Below are 15,297 nucleotides of genomic sequence, written 5' to 3' on the forward strand. Positions count from 1 at the left end.
AACAAAGATAAGTCTCATTAAAGAACTACAGAAAATTTCTGAACAAAAAAGACGATAGCTTTTTGTGAGAAGGAATAGAGAGTTCTGTGTTTTGTCATCCTTAGTATAGAGCAAGAGCATCAGTGCTTAACTCAGAAACTAAGAGTAAAAGAAAGATTAGTAAGAGGCTGAAGTTCACAAATTGCCTTCTATTTGGAAAGATCCCAAAATAAATTGCACAGTACGTTGTACAAATGATGAACATTTGGCAACATTGAAAGTAATCTCATTCTGGGGCAGGATTCAGCAGATTTTTAGTGCTCAGCAATAAAATTCTATTTTAAAGCAAATTGAAGATTCTCACTGTTTTTGAAGCACAGGGAAAACTCAATAATGCAGAAAGCAATTTCCTAATTGGATACCAAAAAGGCTCATCTTCCTTTTCAGGGGGTGTGTGTGCATGTGCATGTGTGCAGAGTTGTGTCAGTTGCAATTGCAGCTGCTAAAAATTTAGCCCAAGTAAAATAGTCAAGTCTTTAGTGTTAAGTCCCTCAGAGGTAAAAATGCTTCTGACAACATAGTCCTTTCTAATACACAGCTCCTTTGTGAGTCCAGCATGGACTCAGTGTGTCATGTACTGAAGCATCAGCAGGGTTTCTTGCAGCCAGTGGAATTATCCTTTGTCACTCATCCTGGTAAGGTCTGCATCTGCTAGGTTTGAGATTAAAGTCCATAATAACCTGTCATAAGACTTGAGGGACTGAGATAACAGAATGTTCTTGTAGGTGGGAAAGGAGGATGATGTTAGGGGTGCAGTAAGGTTGTGGAAGTAGCATGATATAATTTCTTTGACTGTTAAATAATAATTTGTCTTGGTCATGGTATTTTATTGTAATAGTGCACAGTTATTTAGAATTGGCAGTTTGCAGTTAAGATCCAAACTTTGTGATAAACACAGCTTTTTAATTTTGATGTGTGTAAACTAGTCCTTTAGTCAAATCAGTGAAAGGGAGTTAGCATTCAAACATTTACCTTGTCTGAAAATATTTCTGCTGATGTTCTTGAGATCTGGAGAAGCCCTATGGACTGTAAGCAAATTGTAACTTGTAAATAAAAGTTTAAAAAAAAAAAACAGTGAAAAATTTTAAGAAAAAACTCAAAAGATAGAGACTAAGAGTAAAGAGTATGTGATTAGTTAATGAAATTTGGAGACTATGATAGCGTCCATTAGGGCACATTGTAAGATGCTGCTGCAGCAGGGATACCAGCCAATAGACTTCTTTCTTTCAAAGGTTTCTAGTCTTAAATTTAGGGTAGCTCTTCCTTCATCACTTCCCAACACAGGTAATGAGACTTTCTTTACTTGTGCTTGGTCTTTGCTGACATCTCTTACCGTAGAGCTTTGTTCTGTCCTATTTCATGTTGTGGATGTCTGCTATCAGAGGATCTTACACCAGTGCACTGGAAACCATTTCAGAATGGGCTGCTTCTTGATCCTTGCTTTGCTCTTCAATAAGGGATGCATCGCAGGCCATCTTACAGCACCACATGCTGAAGTTGACTGGAGGTTTTCATGTAAAGTAGGAACTTCATAATGTAGTGCATATGAAAACATATTTCAGAGTAATGCATCACTAAGATCTACAAGAAATGGGTCACTTATTTTGAGATAAATTTAGATTGCATGTGAGAATAATTCCTTCAAGAAATTCAGCACTTGATGATATACTCGTTTATTATTCTGTGTCAATTAATTAAAAGAGTAGTGCCAGTATTGCTAAACTTCCATTTGTGCTTAAAATCCTGTAGATACTTTTACTGATCTTTTGAATGCTTTTATTTATTCTTCAGGCTTCATCAGTAAAAGTTAGTGCTTTAGGGTCTGAGAAATAATATTGTCTTATGGAGCCCTGCCTATTGAATTGTTCTTTTTTGGAACAGTTGCTGTTGTTCATGATGAGAATGAAGCAAATCTTTGCTCTTAACAAAAATGAATAATGATTTTATTTTCTTTAAAACCAATGGAAGACGACCGTTTTGGAGGAAAATGGTTGTGATTTCCCTGAGGAAGACTATTCTGATGCAGCAGATTTGACAGCATTTAGTGATTAAAAAGTCATAGAAAACACATGGTACCATGGTGTGGTTTTGTACATATTGCCACCTCTGCTCAATAAAGATGTTAAGGATGACGTTAAGGGTAGTATCTCTATATATATTTAGGAGAAAGGGAAACACTTTTTCTTTTCCTCGCTTGCTGAGCTGTGTGTAAATAAGGAGATGATACCTGGTACATTTACATGCCTAAGAGAAGAGCACTGTAGGAGCTGAATTAGAGAAACTTCTTTAGAACTATTCCCAAAACTAGGGTAGATCAGCTTCTCTGAAAAACGAAGTATCAGGAGGGCAAAGCAAATGTCACATACGCAGGTTTCTTGCTGTATCCGGGAGTATTAGCAGGGGAAGCTGAACCACCAGCTGAACCCATTCTGCTGCTGCTGCCCTGCAGTTAGTAAGCCTACAGCTGCAGTTTGAAGGACAGAGGAAGGCCACTGTTTCTCAGCTATTTTATGGTTTTTGTAGATCAAAGTAAGTAGGGTGCTTTGACTCATGTTTCTCTGTAACATATCCTGATTTTCTTGATATTTTTAATACATTCTAATGAATTAAGATACAGAACATCCTAGGTAGTTTTTACTTCATGGGGGAGTTTCTTACATGTTTTTCACCACACATGGTTAAGATATAGAAAGAACTTTAATTCACATAACATAGGCTGCATAACAGTGGCTGGAATTAGGAAACAAAATATATGTGATTTCTTTAAAATTAATTTACTTTTATTTGACATTCCTAAACTTCGCTGTCAGTAGGATTCAGCCTTAACTTCTTGTCTTGTTTATCCACCTGGTATCACCATCATGCATTTTACTTGAAACTATTGCAACTCTCTTGCTTTAACTTAGCAAAGCTTTTGTCAAGGGCGGAAATAATTGGAATGTGCAGTGTTGTCAACATTTTTGCTATTTAGTATTTGCAGATACAATAATAAAAATGTCACAAGACAGGTGTTTCATAAGGGATGAGGGAAAAACACTTAATCATGGACGTGCTAGAACTAGTGTTTGAGAAATTGGAACATTAGAAAGCTTCTTGAGACAGCAGCCTCTCTTGATTTATCTGAGAAATATTGTAGTATTGTATTAATCTCCACTAATATAAACAGAGCTTTTTTTGGAAGGAAGTATCTGATTAGAGGAAGTTCAGAATAGGTAAGTAATATAGCAATACTGTAATTTTAGACTTTAATTTGACTTTTAATATAGGCAGAAGGAACACAAATCTTGTAATTTCTTCCTACAAAGACTGGCATGTTTTTGAAAAGAAGTTGTAGTTGTGAAGTACATTCTTAAGGAGATACGTACTTCCCAACTACAGGAATTTAGGCTAGTAAAGCCTAAATTTCTTTGTAAGCACATAGGACATTTGGCTTGCAAATATTTTTCTAAGAAAAGAACCCTGACTTGGTTTTGTTTAAGCAGACAGACTAAGATATGCCAGTGAAATCCCTTTAATCTTCAGGGTAACTATTTTTTTTCGGTGAGACATCTGATCTTTTCCAAATGTATCTCATTATTAACCCAAATTCAAAAGTATGTTGCATGCTGAAATATGTATTTTCCCAAATCACTGTAAAATACCATTACTGTACTAAACCACCTATCACCCTGAAATCTGTATGTGCTTCTTCTGTCTTGTTCTTCAATTTGCTAAGTTTGTAATTTTCTAATGTTGGCAAGAAGTGTGGGAATTTCTTTGTATCCTACCAATCAAAAGGGATAACTGAGTTACTTAGAATATAGTTCTCTTTTTCTCACCATCCTTATTTTCCTTCTGTGTATACTTGTTCTCTTATTGACGTTAAACTGCATGACATCTTATTTAAATTCCTTAATTGTAGATACCAGTTATTTCCTTTATATCTGTGTAGCACTCTTGAACTGAGACCAGTATTTTTAACTTCTTCCCTCTATTAAGTTGCAAACATGTTGTATACATGTGCTTTTCCCTCCATCCCATTTTCTGTTGACACATCTGTTCTTACTTGCTTTGTAATGACAATAACACTATAATTCCTCTCTCATAATATTTTGAATTCCTTAATTTCTTCAAGTTTGGACTATTTTCACACTAGGGTGTTCTTTGTCTCCATGGCAATGAGGGGTAGACTAGAACATTGTCCTGAGCCTTAGCGTGAGAGACATTGTTTTCTCCTCTGCTGGGAAAAATACACCAAAATTCTGTCCATGCAATTGGCATGATATGGTAGATCTCATGACTGTCTTTGTAATTAATTTTCTCTAGGCTGAAAAACAAACAAGCAAACAAAAGCAATGTCATCAAAAGTTTAGTATCTGTTTTGTAACTGATTCCATGTTTTTATCCCTGACATGCTAAAAAGACATAGATTCTCACCTTCCTGAATGAAAATTGATGAGTAGCACTTTTTTCCCCCTCTTGCTGTGGTCAGATATGGTTGAAAAAATGTTTTCCAAAAACTGTGTAAGAGTCAAGGCTTTTTCAAATCCTTTCTTAAGACATTTAGCAGACCTTTAAAACCTAGGCTGTTACTGTTCTTATGCCCTCCGTGTGTCCTTCACATCTTACAAGACTTCTGTCCTGAATATAAGTTTTTATTGCTGCATTATATAAAAAAAAAAAAAAAACCAGCCTGGTGGAGGGAGAGAGAAGAGTTTGAAAAGACAAATTACATTTGAGCTCCTGTCATTTGTGGAATAGTGCAGCATTTGATACAGAAGGTGCTCACACCCCCCATTGTCTCCTTGTGCACAAAACTGTTACGTCATTGTACAAGGCTCTCTGGCTGGTCATTGGTGGGTCTCTGCACTGAGTATTTCTTTCTTAGCTTTTATCTTTTAAGATGTTAGCTGATTCTTCCAGTTTCAAGAGATCTCCTTTATACAGTTCACCATTTTTTATAGACAGAAACCATAGCCTCACAATCATATTGCCATTCTCTTTCAACATACCAAGGTATTTTTTTTTGAACGTACCTCCAGCCCCACATATGTGATCTGAGCTCCCTGTATAGTCTGTTGCTGTTTTCTGTCTTGCTTTTGGCTGTCTATGGAACTGTATGCAGAGGATTGGGAGTAATTTTTGCCCTTGTTGCCTTGGGCTGGTACATTAGTGAAGTGGCATCTGAGGAAATGGAACAGTAACAGGTGTATGAAATGCCTGAGCGGGCATATGAAGGTCCTTCTTCACAAGTTGAATCTTGAAAGCATAATAGGAGGAGCATGAACAGAAATTTTTGTATTTGTAGTGAAAAGATGGTTCATTATTTCTTTTATTCATGATGAGAAATATGAGACACACTTTAAAAGAAATTATGTTTTAAATTTTAAAACATAGTTTAAAATTTAGAAGCTGGGATTTAGAAGCTTATAGTGTTTGTGCTTTGATATCAATTCCTTCCTTTTCAAAATGTTTTTTAGTATTTTCTCCATATTTCTGAATACATGCTTTAGTGAGCATTTGGTATTTCTTGACAAGTGATTTCAAATACTGCGCTATTCAAACTTGCTGTTAGTAATGCTGCTAGTACCAAAAAGACAGCATCCACAGAAATCTTACTGAATGGGACCTATGCAATGGAGAGGGCTGAAAAGTGGTGGCTCCCAGCCCAGCTTCATCAATGGTACTAGAAACAGAAGGCAAAGGAAGGGAGCGGGATAAACATTAGATGTGGGGAGCTGAGTGCCAGAGTCACTGGAAGCAGCTATTGATTCTAATTGTGCTTTGCCAGCCCTGTGAATACTGGCCTCAGGGGTGGCACAGCCCAGGAGCTGGAGCTGGGCAGGAAGCTGACATCAGGCTCCCTGCAGGCTGGCACTGAACAGCAAAGCAGTGTCCTTCCACCTGCCAGTGCTGCACCCTGCTTGTGCCTGCCAGACAAGCAGGAAAGGGGTTTTGCAGCAAGGCTCTGTCTCGCCTGCAGGTGATTATGTCTTTGTCTGCCAGAGGAACAATGCTTACATTACCTCTGGGGTGGTTCATTTTTTTGGAGTTTTTCTCTTGTTGGTTCTTTGAGTTACTAAACTGATAGTTATCTTGACTCCTTGATTCTCAGAAGTACTGATGCGAAGGGCCACTGCCTTTGTCTGTATCTGAGTACTTTGAGCACTGAACTCCTGGTGGTTTTGGCTAAACTAATTATGTTTCTAATGTGAGACTTAATTTGCAGTCAAAGCTGGCAGAAGTCTCTACTTTGCTAGCCTGTAAATATCTTCTGGAGTTGATATCTTTAATTTCCTAAGTGTAATAAATGGGATTTTTTTTTTTTTCTGGAAACTGATTCACACAAGAATGCTTCCTGCTCTGTGCAGTTCTTAAATTTGGCTTTATGGGAAGCAAAACAGGTATTTCAGCTGGTGAGAAAAGGGAGATCCTGTTGAGAAGAAAGTACTGAGCCAAAAAATGTGCTAGATACACCAGTCCCTGCCCTACTGGAACTAGTTTTGTTCCCTGCAGACCTGTAGCTATATGACATCACATAAGGTCTGACAGATCAAGCAACCTATTGCATGCATCTGGGACAATTAGTAAAAAAATGTGCTAAGGAGCACAAGGTCCATTCTGGCTTCTTGCCTTCACAGATGTTCTGAGATACTTGAGATGCTGTGATAGTAAATAGAGTTCTGGGGAGTGTAGTATCTGCCTTATTCTCATGTGTGCACTATCCTGCATTTAATGGGCTAAACTGACACTCCACATTTGTACAACAGAGTGCTCACATGGCTTATGATAGATCAGATGTCTGTGCACTTCAGCAGAGATGAAAACCAGCATCTGATAGGCAAGTGAGTATCCACATACTGCTGAACAGCATGTCTGCATCCTGGATGAGAATTCCAGACTGCCTCAGGTTTCAGGTTGAGGAATTTTCCCATACAAAAGCATAATGTATTTTCCTGGTGCAGCTTATGGTTCCTCAGTTATGGTTTATGTTTTGGGGTAGTACTCTCATTAGATGTGTGTATCTTAGTTACTCTATGTATGCTGTCTGTGACCCTCATTTATTTAAGGAAACTACAGTATTTAGGACTGGTGGATTTCCCATATGATGGCAGCTTTGTTGTTGTCTCATCCTTTTATTCCTGTAATAGTTCTCTATGTGAACAGCAATTTAAAGCTTTGTAGAATAATGACAATCTCACTGACATTAGACTGAAGGCTCTGAAGCAAAATACAAGCAGAAAAAAATTGCCACACATGTTTTGTGCTTTTTTTTCTGGCTCTGGAAAGAGGTTGGTGCAGAGGTATCAGATGGCAACCCTACGCCAGCTCTTTCAGTGAGACTTAGGATACAAATATCTGTTACAGTCACTGGGGAGGTTTGGGGCAGATGAGTCAATTCCTCTGCTATTGGAGTGGTAGAGAGATGTGAGGGGGAGATTCTTGGGGAGCTCAAGTTTGCTGCAGAAGTGAGCTTGAGGCAAGGGGAGAGCTGTGATGTGGGACAGTTGGCTGAACTGAGTTGGCTTGAAGTGGAGTCTGAAAATAGCACAGCTACCAAATAGCAAAGACCTAGCCTAAAAAAGAGGTAAAGAGCTTTCGTGTCAGATGAGAAGCAGATGTGTGTACTTGAGATGCAGATAGAAGAATTGGAATGGAAAGCCCATTAAGAACTCCTTGAAATTAAAAAGAGTGAAATACTCAAAAAGAAAACAGCTAATGGCAGTGAGGAAAAAAAAATCTGAATCTAATACTGTAGATTTTAAGTTTTTAGGGAGCATGTGCAGCCAGAAAAACTTTTGCATCTAAAATTGTCAAATGCAATTCCACGTCCCTCTACATATTGAAGTATGTAACTCTTCTTGTTAAAAACAAACCAACCCCTCTGTAGGAATAAGGAGGCCAGTGGTAAAATGTATTTTTTGCATTATGGTAAGTCATATAAAATCTGAGTGGAATTTTGTATGGGTAGAATTAAGTTTCCTGTTGAATAGTGTTCAGGAAATCTCATCTTTCCTGCTTTGGTAACTGTTAGAAGTATTGTTTCTTGAAAAGTTATTATAAATGAAGCCTGACATTGCACAGACTTCTTCTAGAATTGGTAGATTGTAAGTAACATAAATAACAATATCCCTGTGCTGCACCAGTAAAATTGTATTTTAATAAAATATAAAGATAAGTTCAGAAAAATGCTTCAATTTTAGTGGATTCTCTGTTACAAATCAGCTTTTATTTTAATATATTAGCTTTTATTGTGTAGGCCATACTAGAGCTAAAATGTTGAGTACAAAACAAGGGCTGAGTTTTCTTTATTAAATTTTTTAGGTCAGCCTTGGTCTGAAAATATTTGTGAAGAAACTTTCTTCCTTGCCCACCTGCTGTTCTCTGAGTCACTCATCAACCGTGTATCACTGTGTTCTTTAGAATATAGATTTCTGTTCAAGTGATGGCAGCATCTACAGGAAATGTTGCAGAGGAGAGATTTGTTAAATAATGTAATAAATGTGCTACAGAGGAAAGAAAAGTTATAGGATCATAGGTTCTATGTCTATTGAAAGATGAAAACTGCTGCATAACATTGCCATGTATGGGTTAGGTTTTTTGTTTGTTTTTTCCATTGAGCTTTTTTCTCTTTTACCATGCTTAAATGTGTATTTTTAAAAAACTTAAGTAATAACTCATTTTTAACAATAAGAGAATACATGTAGAAGAATATTGAAGTCCAAAAAGAAGCAATAAAAATGTTCAAGGCAGAATATTTTTTTTTCCTATTTTTAAATATCTTTTCTCATTAAGCTGCTGTTTTGGTTCTTTTTGTAAGGTTGTCAGATTTTATAGGTTTTTTAAATAGTAAGACCTTTTCAGGAAAAAAAAAATAAAATTATTAGTCTCAAGTTGCATATATAACTGTAGCATGAGCTTAAATTCTTAGAAGCACTTCATCACTATGACCCTGAATGAGCATAATGCTTAAACATGCATAATTTTAAGGCGTGGATATTAAACTCATTGAAATCCATCATCCATGGCTATTAGAAGTGCTTTGTGTCTTTCAAAGAGACACTTGAAAGCAATCCTGACATTTCACATAGTTTCAAGTAGAGCAGTAAGGATGAATTTTCTGTTTAAAATATATAAATATCATTAGCTGGAAAATGTTGAAAAAGTGGTATGGTTACTGTTACAAATCTGTGACTTTATTCTGCCTACTTTTACAACTTGCCCTTTAACATGCTCAGGACAAAGGCCAGGAAACTCCTGAAGAAATTCAGAAGACTTAGGCTCTGTCCTGAGATCCTGAGACACTGGCTTTTGCATTTCTAGATTGCTATAGGATACTTCACCTAGAGATTCTGTGATGCTACCCAGCCTTCACTGTAAACTGTGAATTCCTTCATTCTGTTCTCACATTAAAATTATGAAAATGAGGCTTTGTACTTTATATAATGATCTTGATTATTCTGCAGAGGATATTGAACATTATTATAATCAAACTTACTGACTGAAGATCAGGAAAGGTCTGAATGTAAGAGGAAGCCAGGCTCTGATGCAGAAGGTTAAACAGCTTCAGGAATATTTGTAAAATTGTGAAGCTATAATTTATTGAAGCATTTTCTTTACTTAATCTGACAATTTGACAAATCTGACAAATCAAAACAATTCTAATTGGTTTTTTAGAGACACATAGGGGTTTTGTTTAACATAACCGATTGTGGATTTTATTTAAGTACCAGCTGACTGGAAAAATTAATTCCTTAGGAAAATCAGTATAGATACATATGGTCTATGGATATTTATATTTTGGATTTATAAAAGAAAATTCCATGCAAACCATTCAAATCATACTAAAACCATAGACACAAGCTAGGAAGACAACAGTGGGATAGGCATATTGGGGAGAAGAACACAGAACAAAATAGTGTTGTGTTGTGTATAGATCCATAATGCTGCTTCGTCTTGAATGCTGTGCACAGTTCTAGTTGCCAAGAAAGCAGACTTGGAAAAGATTCACAGAAGGGTAACAAGAAAGGTAGGCATTTGCTTTGTAGACAGAAGTCAGTCAGCAAGGCTTCTAGCAATGCCTGAGGGATATTATTATATTTGGGATCTGTGAAGTTGTCTGCAGTATAGAGATGAACAAGAATTGATTTATCTTCTGGATGGTTTCAGGCCAACTTAAGAACATGTAATATATACAAGCCCCACTTGTACATTCTTACTTAAACAAAATGCTTTGCCTTAGAGGGGATATTTGTTACACTCAGGATGACTTCTCTTTTGTTCTAATAGCTGAATGTTCTAGATAATCAAATTTTTCACCATTTTAATAATAACAACCCAATTTTTTGCATGGGCTCATTGTGAATGAACACTGTTGATTTAGTAGACACAGAATCTACCACTTTGATGCTTTTTCAATAATTTTAAGTTTTGCCACTGTGGTGTGACTCCTGGAACAGCATTGCCTTACAGCTGGTACAGACCTGTTCAGAACACTACTGTTAGGAATAGCATCACAGTGACTATTAGGAGGAATATTTGAAAAATACCATCATAATTGTAATTCTGCTTACTTCTTATGTGTTTAAAAAATTATATGCCTGTTTGTATTTTATTACTTTAAAAATATAGTAATTAAAAAGGCAAATCACATATACTGATTTGTAGATTGTTAATCTGTGCAGCGCCAGAGTAAAGGAATGGTTAAGTATTGGTACAGAAATACAGTACTATTTTGTTCTTCCAGATTCTGCTCATTTCTGTCTTTCTCTTTCAAAGCACAAATTTTCATAACAACATTTTTACTAATAAATACGGTTTAGGCTGCAGCCACTTTTTTTTTTTTTTCTTTTGGGGTCAAAACTCAATGAGTGTTCTGTACTTGCAAAGACTTATTTGGTGCTTGATCATTTTAAACTTCTGACTATGTGGCTTTGACAACTGTATGAGATTTACATTTTCTCAGTAGTTAAAATTTGTATAAATTGTTTTTTTTTTTTACAGTGATCTTTTTAGCAAGTGGGATGGAACTGCTGGGTTTGACAGTACACCCACTGCGTTTTGTTAAGTTTAATATATGCAGATTTTAATGTGTTTGGTACAGTCCTTTAAATATTTTGTTCTAGAGAATAGTTAGTTGGATTAAGACATAATAATAAACAATTCCAGCCATTTTTCTGTGACACCTGTTATCTGAGATGTGCAGATAAATCTATTGTCTTGGCTATGAATTTGTAATTTGTTATTAAATTTCTCATAATCTTGAAAGCGATTCATTTAATTAAGTTTTTCCTTCTTCAGATTAAAGCCTAATACAGCTGATGACTTAATAAGGAAGATATTTTATGTTTATAAAGATGATTTGTAGAAAAAAGAGCTAATTAGACTGACTAAATGAAAGATCTTACTGATGCAGTTAAAACTACATAGAAAATGATTTTCTAAAATTCACATTTTGTTTAAAATAGCTGTATTTTATTGATGATGACTTTGAAGCTTTACTTTTGAAAAATGATGCATTGAAAATGTAGTTAAGTTTTTCAATACCTTTGAAGTTAAAGTGCAGGAAAACTACTGTAACATTTTAAAAACAATGCTAGAAACATTAGCTGTGTGAGTACTGTAAGACATTTTCTATTTAAAATGCTATTAAGTAATATTTTTGAATAGTATTTTTACTATGAGTGATGCAAATGGCCTCTGAATTACACTGTTTTATTCTGTAAAGTAATTTGTCCCATTATGATAACTGAAATCTTCTTCTCTCCTTTTTTTATTTTATTTTGCTGCTTGCCTTTTCTAGGAAGTAGAGGTTGGTATGCTTCTTCTGTCTTTTATGATACTGTGAGCTTTTTATGGATTCCTTATATTTTACTAAATTTAGGTTGTTTCTTCCCCTCCAGGATGATTATTTTCGTACATGGAGTCCGGGTAAACCATTTGATCAAGGTAAGATTCCACTCCTAGGTACTTGTATGGGATAAAATTTAAGTAATTTTATTTGTGCTCCTGTTCTAGAATACTAACAGAATTCTGTTAATTTGTGTCATTTTCTGTCTTCAAGTAATCAATGTAAAGAGGACCAGAAATTCAGCTTAATCATCATTTTATGTCTGTGATTTTTTCAAACATTTATTGATTAGAGAAAGAGATGGGAGCTTTAGAAACCTTCAAAGTAGCTTCAAGTTTCCCTTGGAAAAGATTTTGTTTTATTTGTATATTTGAATTAAGAACTCAGGTCTTTTCAGTAGGACATCTGACAAAAAACAGGCATGCAGTCTAATACTTGTCTTTTGCAGTCAAGGAAAAAACTATTAATATTTTGAATGTCTCTTTATATCCATCGGATAAAAGATGATCTAGAAAAACAATTTTGGGAGTCTGTCATGTTCAAATGATCTATCTTGAGGCAAAATGCAGCTGGAGCATTGGGAATGCTGCAGTACAGCTGTTTTAGGCTGAGAATAATATGAGCAAATGCAGCAAATATTCCCATTACATATTCCTCCCCAGGCACTAGAACTTAATATTTACTGTCAATATAATCCCCCTCATGTATGTTGTTTCAAAGTGTATTGCTGCCATTTAAAAACTGCTGAGGATATTGATACTTTTTTAAATTGCTCTGAGAAATGTTTCAGGAACTTTGTCTTGTCTGGTAGTACCAGTGGCATAAATGCAATCAAGAAATGGTGCAGGGCTTTATAGACAAGAGACCAAGATAAAAATATGTTGTGAAGATAGTGTTTATTCAGTTTCAAGAACTTCCTCCACAATGGATACTGACTTGTGAGGGATATTACTTTGTTGTAATGTTAGAAAAATTTGTGGTTCAAGGAACTGGTAGTTGTACGCATTATAAAAACAATGAATCTCTTACATAAAAGCCTTCCAGTCCCTAAAGGGGTCTGCGTGAATGCTGGTGAGAAGGGACTTTTTATAAGGACATATGAGAGGAAAAGAGGTAATAGCCTTAAGCAGGAGAAAACTAGGTATAGATATTAGGAAGAAATTCCGTACTATAAGATGGGGTGAGGCACAGGAACAAGTTGCCCAGAGACTGTGAACTTCCCATCCCTGGAGGTGTTCAAGACTAGGCTGGATGGGGCTCTGTAACGTGGTCTAGTGGAAGGTTCACTGCCAGCAGTGAACAGGGGCATTGGAACTAGATGATGTTTAAGATCCCTGCCAACCGTAACTCTTTCATGATTCTATGAATAGTGTTTCAGTTCATTCTTCTTTATTTCAGCACACTTTGAAAGGCCTTCTTATGTTAATGTGTTAAAGTATGTCAAAATTGCTCATGTAGACAGATCTGTGTAATTCTGTTTCTATTAATAAGAGCTTCTATATGGAAATATATGTCCAAGCATACTAGGAGGGTAGCCCTTACTATGAAAACATATAATGGTATTTATTCCTGGGCCACAAAATCTATTTTTAAAGATAGAAAAATACTGTGATTTGTATTACAATCAAACAAGACAATTTCTTAAAGCAACATCTGGCTTTTTTTTTTTTAAGAGGACTTGTTCCCATTGAACTGTTGTTTGCTTCTATCTTTTTAAGACAGAAAAAACATATTTGAATGTTTTGACTGTATATTTTATATGTGTGCATATGTGTATACACCCCTGGATGTTTTTGTATTTCTACAAATACCACAATGTAATTTGTTCATAAACAATTATGTGGGGCATGTATTACTGTTGGAATAAATCTGAATGTTCTTACAGCATATTTAGTTACTGCTAAAAGGCAGGTTTTGCTCTTTCAGTGGTTTTAGAAAGCAAGTAGAATGTTTTGTGTTTAGGACTGAAGTTGACTACTTTTAGTAGTTTAACAATGTTTTATCAATGCTTACTCAAATTAACATCCCCATACACACAATATTTTGACACATTTTCTTCGTGCACCACTTTTACACCAGATGAAAACATACAGAATACTTCTGGTACATTTTATTTTTAGACCAGAGATGGTAGTAGAGCTTGGAGGGTGTAACTATTGAATGAAATTGTGTACACAGAGACACTGGTGTAATTTGGTGAAGTGGAAAGGATGTTCTCCTTTGCTCAATACAAATACCTTGGAGGAAAAGTGGAGTATATTCATGTAACTGAAAAAATGCAGCATGACATTTTCTGTGGAGGTTGAACACCCTGAAGGTATGGTTGGTTCATAGATGTATTTATGAAATTTCTTGTAGACCATTCCATTGAATTATTTTTGGCTTTTGTAGTATCAGGTTATATGAAATGTCTGTTTACAGCAGGAATTTTGTAGATATTATTGTACTACAAAACCAGATTTTGAAACTATTTTACTTATATTAGTTTAATGTTTGCCTTTTAGTTCTGTGTATTTCATCTATCTAGTTCTGTAATAATTTGGGTAACTAAGGATATCCAAATATATGCAAACACATCTCTATAATTTGCAAATACATTTCTGTACTGTGAGCTGAAATAATTTAGTCATATTCAATAAAATAATTTGATTCACTCATCTGCAAGCCCTGGGAAGTCATAAGGGAGTGTAATGAAGATCCATTAGTTGAAGACTGAAAACAGTCATGTAGAATTAACTTTGCTGCATTTGATATGTGCTCTCATGATCTAGTTGTTGTAGTAGAACTATTGATGTTTTTAAACTAGAAATATATATCCATTACTTTCAAGATAAGTTGCAGTGATTTGCAATTAAAATGTACTGCATAGTACTCTAAAATGTTGTCTCATATAAAGAAATAATGGTGTCTTTGTAGGAGGACACTATGAATTTCAAAAAGAGCAGAACTGAAAAGCTTTTTAAAATATTTCATGCTTATTTACTAGTAAGGCTAAGCTATATTTAATCTGGTGAACAGTTATCAGTTTCAGGTATTTAGGTATGTTTAGGAATTCTGCTCACTAATGAAGTACACTAAATCCTACGTTAAACAGATTCCCACTGCTTGATGATACTATCAGCTAGCCCTTGCCTGGAAAGATCTCTTGTAGATGTCTGAGGAACACTTTCATGGTGCTTTTTCTTAATTATCTGACACTGTGTTTAGATGATTCTTTTATTATTTCTTTTTTTATCAATTTAGCTATTGTGGTAATATCACAAAAGTGCCTTGTCCTGTACAATTCACAGACTTGGCTCCTAGCTCAGGTTCACTGGGTAATACACATCTGCTTCTCTGGTTATGGCTTGCAAATGGTTTCAGTATTTATTTCTGTGGGATCATCAAATGGATTCTAAATTTTTAGATGAGTCTGTAGAAAGGATTTT

At 35.5% G+C, this 15,297-nt stretch overlaps 1 protein-coding gene across 3 annotated transcripts in view; it reads left to right on the plus strand.

Moving 5' to 3' along the window:
- The window catches only part of SPOCK3 (SPARC (osteonectin), cwcv and kazal like domains proteoglycan 3), a 162,624-nt gene that overhangs the window by 48,548 nt on the left and 98,779 nt on the right, over positions 1-15,297 (plus strand). For all 3 annotated transcript variants that reach the window (XM_053941294.1, XM_053941297.1, XM_053941296.1), the window contains exon 3: positions 11,922-11,967. In XM_053941294.1, coding sequence (XP_053797269.1) covers positions 11,922-11,967 — 46 coding nt within the window. The remainder of the gene's footprint in view (positions 1-11,921; positions 11,968-15,297) is intronic.

The sequence above is a fragment of the Vidua chalybeata genome, chromosome 4 (genome assembly GCF_026979565.1).
Source record: "Vidua chalybeata isolate OUT-0048 chromosome 4, bVidCha1 merged haplotype, whole genome shotgun sequence".
NCBI lineage: Eukaryota > Metazoa > Chordata > Aves > Passeriformes > Viduidae > Vidua > Vidua chalybeata.